Source organism: Orcinus orca, chromosome 8 (genome assembly GCF_937001465.1).
Source record: "Orcinus orca chromosome 8, mOrcOrc1.1, whole genome shotgun sequence".
NCBI classification, from domain to species: Eukaryota; Metazoa; Chordata; class Mammalia; order Artiodactyla; family Delphinidae; genus Orcinus; species Orcinus orca.
The window spans coordinates 78,588,261-78,597,832 of NC_064566.1; the positions used below are offsets into that span (position 1 = coordinate 78,588,261).

Consider the following 9,572-nt stretch of genomic DNA (forward strand, 5'->3'; position numbering starts at 1 on the left):
AGCTGGTGAATTATTTCTTGAGGTTCTGTAGTGTGACTGATGCCATGTTTCTGCAGAGAAAGGGAAGGAAAGGAACTTTCCTTCTATGCCATGAATGAGATAATCACACCTCATCTGTTGTAAGTCAATTCTATAATTTAATTGACCCTTAAAAATAAAATGAAAACCTTCCCAAATTCTAATTTGAAATTTATGTTTTGTTTTCAGATGCATCATCTGTACTCTTTAAAATTCCCCTTGCCTCTCCAGCCTTCATTCCACCCAATTTTACAGGGCTTACCATAAATGGAACTTAACAAAAAAATGAGTCATTCAATCAAGAGGCTTAGAATAAGAGATATAATCAAAGAAAATGGAGGAAAAAGATCAAAATGAAAAGAGAAATGGCTAAAAGGAAAGGACTTTCACTCCATAGTGCACTGAATACTTCCTTTGAATTGTAGGACTGAAGATACAGTGAAGGATCTGGAGATAAAAATGAGACAAACCAAGAAGCTCCTTCTTGTACTCTGTAAAAAGAAAACAAAATACATCCAGCTCTTGAGTTTTTGTGAATTGGATATTATAGATTGTACTTGAACAAATTATCGTTTAATATATTCTTGTGGAGATGTGCCTGAGAATGAATGCTTTCTAGTGAACCATACTGTTTCTGCTTTCAAATGACCAGGGTATAATGAACATTATAGAACAATTACAATATTTTTTAGGTATCACATTATATTACAGAATTCTGTATTTCTGTCATCTGAATTATTCTTCAAATTTAAATTGGTTTTGGCCTTCCCCCTGCTAAGGAAATTATACCACCTTATGCTCAGTAGTATTTTATATGTCAGTTTAAATTCTGACAGTCACCATCATGTGAAGTCCCGTTTTCTGTTTCCATATCACTTTATGTAGGGTCTTCATCTTCCAGTAGATTGTACTGATCGTCTTAGGGAAATCTCAAAATCAACACTATAAAACAAAATTATGCAGTAGTTATTTTAAACCTCAAACTAATGGAATTTTCTTAGGCTGTAAAGCTGCAAATCAATTACCTCTCTTTTGTTGACATTATCAGTTAGCATTTTATGTCTATTATGTTAGCTACATTTTGGAAAACTTTATCAATGCTGGAATAATATTTGTTTATATTAATTCTTTCATTCATGTATTTGTTCATTGATTCATCCTATACTTCTATGTATTATAAGTCTGCATTGGATAGTAGGAATATAGTAGTAAATAATATACTGTCCCTACTGTCTCAGAATTGTCTGTCCAGTAGTAAAAGTGCTAATTTGAGGAAGGTTTGTTGAACATTATGATGAGACGGTATATGCTCAGAGAGTGTGTAATGAGAGGAACTACACTGGTCTGTGTAGTCACGAAAAACTTCCTGGGAAAAATGTTGTTGAGCTGAGATGTGCTTAATGACTAGGATTTAGAGAAATGATAAAGTCTGTCAAACACTTGGTTCTTACCAACTAGGTCAGCTTTGAAGAGAAAACTAAGCACCATTCCTTTTGTTTACTAACCTGATATATACATTACCTCATGCTTTCACCCCAATCTGGTTCAGATACGCAAGTAAAGCACACTGTTTACAATGTAGATGAATCTTGAAAGCATTAAGTGAAAGTAAACAGACATAAAAAGCCACACATTGTGTGATCCAATTTATTTGAAACCATATAATAGAAAAATCCATGAAGAATAAAACTGGATTAGGGGGTGACTTGGGAGGGGGAGGGGGAATGGGGAGTAAATGTTAATGGTCATTGGTTTATTTTGGGGGTGATGGATATGTCCTAGAATTAGATAGTTATGGTTTCACTTTTTGAATATTACTAAAAGCCACTGAATTATATAGTTTAAATGGGGTAACCTTTATGGTATGTAACTTGTATTTTAATAAAACTATTATTTATGACAGAAGAAAAGCAACTGATTATACTCTATGAAATATTCCATAATAAATTTTTATTACAAGAAAATTTAATTAACAAATTTATACATTCAACATGGTTATGCCATTTTATAAACATATAGTCGTATGTTCCATTAAATTACAATGTGCTCAGAGATAGTCAGATATCATCCTGTGGCCTCACGTGAGGTTTAGGAAAGCAATTTGTTCAGGCAAGAATTTCATCAATTAAATGGTCATGGAACTTGACTATTCATGGAGACCTAAGGCAAAGGAAAGGCGTCAGAGGGGAGGAGAAGGAGAAAGGAAGGAAACTATATATGAGGGAACCTCTGCAAACATCATAGAAGCTCACAGTTCCATTGTCATAATCCAGAAACACTCCAATCCTACCCAAAGGCCTTTGCACATACTGAATTAAGGGTGGGGAGTTTGTGGACAAAGTATAATGATTGTTCACCTTCATAGAAAATAGCAAAAATGCTTCTTCAGAATCAATAATGATATCAGTATCACTCGTCAAGATATTTTTACAGACTCCCAGAATCCAGTTCGAGGAGTGTGTCACATCCACCTCCCAGTAATGCCTCCCAGAGGTGAAGGCCACAGCTCCCCAGGCCACAAATCCTTCCACAATCTGGGGCTGTCTGGACACGTCGTGATGGTCACCTCCAAACATCACACTTGTACCATCCTCAGAAAGGCTCACATTGTGAACGGTCATTTTCTGACTCAGAACATTATCCACTGCAGAAAGAGCAAAAATCAGGTCAGCAAATGAGATTTCCACAGCCTGAGAGGCAGAGGCTCTCTACCCAATGAGTCTTTTCATTTTCCCTCCTCCAAGGAAATACAAAGCAAAGACAGCAAAGGGAGTTCAGACTAGCTCTTCTATGAAGAGTAAGAGTCATTACTATCTCACCAGCACACAGAAAGACTTCAAATCATACAGAAAAAGAAAAAAAAAGGGAGATATGAACTCTGTGAAGTCTGATTTAATGTCAACGTCTTGACAGTTTATTTCAGGACTCACCAAAATCATTATTCTTTTTCTTTCATTTAGAAAACTTTTCTTGTGTCCTTTGTCTTTAATATGATCTAGCATGTAGATAGCACTTGCTATCATGTGGGTATTTATTGGGCTATGGTCTCTACTTACTACATTTTCAAAGGTCAAAATTTTGATAGAAATCCATCAGTGAATAGTTTGGAAGCTTCTAAAAGGATGTTCTGGAAGCTTCTAAAAGGATGTTCTGGCTAACCATGTTCAAATATCCCTTGCCTTTCAGTTGTTCTGAAATTGATCTAATAGCATTACAATTATCCTGCCTAAGCTAATTTTAGTCTTTTCTGTCAATTCTTGCTGATTTTAGAAATAAATCTTTTTGTACAATGCATAATAAATGAGCTGGTAATACAGAACAAATTAAAAACTAGCAATGCCATATTTAACTTTATAAGAGTGAAATAAACTGAATAAACACAATATTGATGGTTACTCACAAAAGTAAATATTCTCTCTCTTTATAACCACATGAGCAAGCTGGTTGCTCTCCTCTTGCTCTGCCTATGTCATATGTAACTGAATATATATCTCTAGCTTTGCATTTTCGGTAAACTATAGGTTGCAAAGTTCAGCCTTGATCTTTGTAATACGACTATACAAGCAGGAAAAATGTAACAACTTTGGGAAGTTATGTACTACCTTCATGTCAGAAAAAATAAAATAACAATAAACGAAGGCTCCTTCCCAAGAAGTTCTAATGAAATGTAGTCCTGCTCACTGAAGGTTGACTCTTACCTCTGAAGCTGTTCAGCATGTCTAGGATTCCAGTGACAGGCCAGGAAGTGAGCTCTGGGTTCACTGGCTGAGGCTTTTGCATCTGTATCAAATCAGTCCTGTAACAAATGACATCAGTTGCATTTCAAGGTCAAAGGCTAATCACAGGACCATTACAAAAAAGCAGTTTTTAATCCAGGATATTTTGTCAGAATTCTCCTATTTTTGGTTAATTGGATATACATTATATTCTACACACTTGGGAATATAAAAAGTTACCATACTTTTTTCTAAATATAAATTACATCAAATTTCAACTCCCCTATTCTTCTCAGACTTTACTCCAGTTTTCAACTTATTGAACTTCATTCACTTCCTCTATTCCAACTCAGGTGATGCAAAGATCCTGGGCATTTTACAGAGAGCAAAAAATTCAGGCAAAGCCTTTGGGACTGCAGTCAGCAAGTAGTCATCAAGGATACGTTCAGTGTCTAAAAGGAAGAGTTCACTGAGCCCGACGTGTTTGCTCTTATCAGCCCATTAAGGGAATCCAATTCCAGCCTGGCTGCCTTGGTCCTGAAGGTCTAACTTTCCAGTGGGCACCAGGAAGCCATTAGCTCTGAGGTCCTACCTACAAGGGGGCTTGCTGTAATGGAACAGGCTGATTCAGTGCTACTCCTAGGAACAAAATCACAGCCCCTCTTCCTATTAGGGAATTTGCCCCTTTCCTGCCATTTTCACCTTCCAACTCATTAGTGTAGGTGCTTCCTCTGTGATATCTCAGAAAAATCCCTTCCCTAAGTTTTACTGTGGTGAGTCTGGAGAGGATGGGGTGAGTGGGTGGAACAAAGCCCAGAATGTCAGAAAGTTTTCAGGTATATTTGAATTCAGCCAAATGAAAAGGAAACTTCTCAGACCAAGGATCAGAAGGCCTCTAGAATCCTTTTGAAATAAAACAGAAAATAGCCAAAAAGACGATGTTAATAGATCAAAAGATGTACTGTTCGTCATCCATGTGCGAGGGTTCTGCATGTATGGATTCAACCACGGATTGAATCTGTAATTTCTGTTTTATTTTATTTATTTAGTTAGTTAGTTTACACTAGGTCCTTGTTTGTTATCTATTTTTTTGTTAAATTTATTTTACTTATAGAATAATACCTAGATAAATTCTTTTCAAAAAGTTTGAACATTATAGGTAAAGCTAAAGTCTCCCTTGACCACCATTTTTTTTTTTTTTTTTTTTTTTTGCGGTACGCAGGCCTCTCACTGTTGTGGCCTCTCCCGTCTCAGAGCACAGGCTCCGGACGCGCAGGCTCAGCGGCCATGGTTCACGGGCAAAGCCACTCCGCGGCATGTGGGATCTTCCCGGACCGGGGCACGAACCCGTGTCCCCTGAATCGGCAGGCGGACTGTAAACCACTGCGCCACCAGGGAAGCCCTGACCACCATTTTTAATCCTGATCTTCTTCCCTATGGCTTGAGATAACCACTGTGTGTTATTTATTTTAAATATAGCAGTGTGTACACGTCAATCCCAAATTCTAAATCCATCCTTCCCCTACATTCTTCCTCCCTGGTTCTAAATGGAAAATATTCAGAAAAAAAAAAATTCCTGGAAGTTCCAAAAAGTGAAACTTGAAAATGCCACATACGTGGGAACTATTTACATAGCATTTAATTTACATTTTATTAGGTGTTATAAGTAGTCTAGTAATGACTAAAGTGTATGGGAGCATGCTTATAAGTTATCTGCAAATACTATGGCATTTTCTATAAGGGATAGTGCATCCCGGGATTTAGATTTTGGGGATGGCCTGAAAACAATTCACCGTGGCACCAAGGAATGACTATCCAACCACTTCATCAAAAAGACAACAACTTTTCCAGAAATCAAAAGTCATTAGCGTACACTCACATTTCCAATACATTTCCCGAGGCCTGCAATGAAAAAAAAAAATCACGTTAATCATGAGAGTTCTGTCCTTTTGCATCTTCTTTACTATTCTTGTTTGTTCAATAAGGTATTGTTTTTCTCATTCTCCTCTAAGGAACAATCAGAGGCTATCTTAATAACAGAACTTAAACTAAAACATGATGAGCTTCCTCAGGGCACATTAAGGAAGGAAGGAAGGAGGCCAGCAAGAGTCTGTGTAATGATGCAACAACATCAGGTTTCCAATGTCAGTCATTTCTCAGTCCTATTCCCAAGGAGAGATCTCACCATTTATGATGACAATTAAAGCAAAACAAGGAACCATATAAAACGAATTATAGAGTGCATTGAAATTGACTACCAGTTCTAAAAATTTTACCTAGACAATGGGCAAAACCTCAATGTCTTCAGTAAGTGTGGGATAATAGAGTGACAACGTATTGAGAATTACTCCAAGAAAATTAACTTTCCCCTGGTCACAGAATTTTGCTGATTTTCGATAATCTGTCTGGATAGTACTCCTGATCACACTGAAAAAATTTTGTCCTATGTTAGCTAGTGAAAGGATTAAAAAAAACCTCCCAAAGATTACCAGGCTATGAGAAATAAGGGATTGGACAAGTAAGTTAATGGGAGTCAAGGAGCATCATCCCTTAGCTGAGATAAGAGTATATGCAGGTAACATTTCAATGTCATGGCAACAGTGCCCAGAATAGTACTTCTATCTCTGAGGATGGAACCTCCCTTCTCACCTGGAGCAGCTCCAAGTCGGGCTTGTGGCACATCTCAGTCAGCTCTCTGTACATTTCTTTCAGACTTTCTTTCTGTTGAGTCATTCTGAATTCACTCTCCCTGAGTTGCTGGAGAGTCTCCTTCGCTTCTTCCTCCAGCGCCTCCAGATGGAGTTGCTCCTGCTTCTGGAGAAACAGGTGGATCCTCTGATACTGAACTTTGATCATCACCTTCCTTATGGCCGCATAGTTCTGCAGAGATAGTGGATTCAAAGAATCACTCATCCTCATTCTCAACAGAAAACGTCAAACATTATTTCCTTACTGTCATCGGGAAAGCTCTTGACAAACTTTCTGCCTCACACCTCAAAGGGTCCTTCCTGTCCATCCTTTCTCTAAGTTTCTCGCCTTTTTTCCTGTTTAAATCAAGCCATCTGAGGGGGTTCCAGTTTTTCTCCCTAGGAGGATTCTTCAGGGTTCTTACTCCATCAATTATTTCCTCTCTTACCCAAATCTTGTTTTTTCTTGTTCCTTTCCCTGATTTTTCTAAATATTCTTTTATTAGGTAAACCCCATACTGTGCATCTTTAAAAATATGCACTAATTCTCCTCTAGGTACTGCTGTATTCCTCTCCTCACCTTCACAGACACACTTAGCACAATGTTGTCTTATACTCCATGTCTGAGAAGGTTTATTCAAATCTTCAAAATGTGGCCTAGGAATACGTCTCATGCCTTGGTTTTCCCATATACTAGCACTCTTTGAACTACTTTGTATTGGTCTGTTATAATTGTGATTACTGATGATAGGTCATTTGAAACCACTACTCTTTCCAAGGAAAAGACCACTATCCTTTACCTGGTAATTTGAATTTTGCTAAAAGTCTAAGCCAGGATTATATCTGTCTCCATGCAAACAAATAGAATATTTTAATTCTTACCTCTAACAACTGAGTTTTGTTAGCTTCTTGATTCAGACTGTTTTGCATTTCTTGTGTCATTTTCCTTAAAGAGTCCATTCTCTTCAGAAGTTTCTCCTGCAAAAGAACCATGAGCTTTAGCGACACAGATGATACCATAAATTCCATCCCCTTATGTATGAGCAAAGGCAGTCATTTAGAGTAGGGGTCCCCAACCCACTGGGCCGAAGACCGCTACCAGTCCACAGCCTGTTAGGAACGGGGCCGCACAGCAGGAGGTGAGAGGGGGGCGAGCAAGTGAAGCTTCATCTGCCACTCCTCATGGCTCCCCATGGCTCCCCATGGCTCGCATTACCACCGGAACCATCCCCCCAACCTCTCCCTGCCCCCATTCATGGAAAAATTGTCTTCTACGAAACTGGTCGCTGGTGCCAAAAAGGATGGGGACCACTGGTTTAGAAAATAGAAATCTTGAGTTTGAATGATGTGGTCAGATTTTTCCACATTAATCTAATTTGATTCTAATATGTTGAATATCAAAGTGACAGAAACATATAATGAAGAATTGGGGTGGGGGGACTTCCCTTGTGGCGCAGTAGTTAAGAATCTGCCTGCCAGTGTAGGGGACACAGGTTTGAGCTCTGGTCCTGGAAGATCCCAAATGCTGCAGAGCAACTAAGCCTGTGTGCTCTAGTGAGCCTATGCTCTAGACCCCATGAGCCACAACTACTGAGCTCGCGTGCCACAAGTACTGAAGCCTAAGTGCCTAGAGCCCATGCTCCACAACAAGAAAAGCTACTGCAATGAGAAGCCTGTGCACCACAGCAAAGAGTAGCCCCCGCTCGCTACAACTAGAGAAAGCCCACACGCAGCACAAAGACCCAATGCAGCCAAAAATAAATCAATTAATTAAAAATTTAAAAAAGAAAGAAAGAATTGGGGAAACTTTATAGATAATGGAATCTCTCATTTCCATGAGAGAAATGCAATTTCTCATTTCCTAAGAAATTGAGACTCAGATTTTTATATAACTTGACTAAGAATGCGTCAAGCTCACATCAGAAGCCAGTGTGCCTTGTGCTACCACATGCCCCAGGATACAGCAGTTCCACATGTTTGGACAATTGGGCAACAACATTAAAATGATACACTTACATGACCTACACTGAAAAATCTCCACCTCGACCATCTCCATCCCCATCAACTTCATTATTATCCTCATCTTTCTCTCTGATCTAGGAGCCTGTAGGTTCCTAACTGCTTTAGAAGCATCACCTACCCGGTATTCCTCAGCAGCCCATTGTATTGGACTGTGGCTGTGAGCTGCATGCTCTGGGGACTCAGAGCAGGGGCCACAGAGCAGGGTCTTGTCAACCTCACAGAAGAGTCCTTTGGCTTCTTTGTGTGTCAAGCAGATCTGCGCCTCCAAGCTGTTGGTTTGTTTAGCTGTGTCCTGTCTGGCGAGGGAAGCCAGCCTCTTGAGTACAATATTGGTTTGGAAATCTGGCTTCTCTGATAGTCCCCTGCACTCAGGGCAGCTCTTTGGAGTCTGGTCTTCCTCCCAGCAGAGGTACAGGCAGGGACGGCAAAAGCTGTGCCCACAGTCTATGGTGACGGGGTCTATGAAGTAGTTCATACAGATGGAGCAGGTTAGTTCATTCTGGAAGGCTTGCAATGTGTCTGAATCCATGTTTCTGAAAATTCAAGACAGAATTAGAGAGGATAAGAGAGAAAGTCTTTCTTCTGCCCTGATAAGGGAAAGTAAAGCCTTTGGACAAAGCTTGTCTGCTTGAACTCTATCTAATTCACCTATATGCTTACCCTCAGTACAAACCTAGAAATGGTGAATACAGACAGGTTCATGCTGATACAAATGATAAAATTAGATAAGAGAGTCCCTAGCAACTTTTTTGTTTAAAATAAACCATGTTCTCAGTCATACCTAAATTACATGGATGTGCTTAAAGCTTAGACCAGCGGGTAAATGGTGACTCCAGAGTTACTTTTATTAGCTGATTGGTACAGAAGCACATATATAATCTCAATCTGTCTGTCTCTCTCTCTCTCCATGACTCCATGACTGGAACCCATACTTGCACACACTTTGTCTCTATGCTAATGTTCTCTATGTCTCCTGTCTCTGAACTGACAGATGTGCTTTTCTAAAGACAAATAAAATTGTTTAGAATAATTTAAACTTAATATAATCAATGTTGGCTTTACCTTTGGCATCTTAAAACTATAAACATTTCAGTGTTTGCTTCCAACTTAAATAGCAAAACTCCTCCTT

The 9,572-nt window shown here is 39.0% G+C and overlaps 1 protein-coding gene across 1 annotated transcript; it reads right to left on the minus strand.

Moving 5' to 3' along the window:
- Positions 1-1,969: 1,969 nt before the first annotated feature.
- Positions 1,970-9,152, minus strand: LOC125965263 (tripartite motif-containing protein 64-like). The gene is made up of 5 exons (XM_049714110.1): positions 8,562-9,152; positions 7,304-7,399; positions 6,364-6,614; positions 3,717-3,817; positions 1,970-2,662 (listed from the first exon to the last, which is right to left on the minus strand). The coding sequence occupies exons 1-5, from the start codon at positions 8,970-8,972 to the stop codon at positions 2,169-2,171; spliced, it is 1,353 nt and encodes a 450-aa protein (XP_049570067.1). The 5' UTR covers positions 8,973-9,152; the 3' UTR covers positions 1,970-2,168.
- Positions 9,153-9,572: the final 420 nt, after the last annotated feature.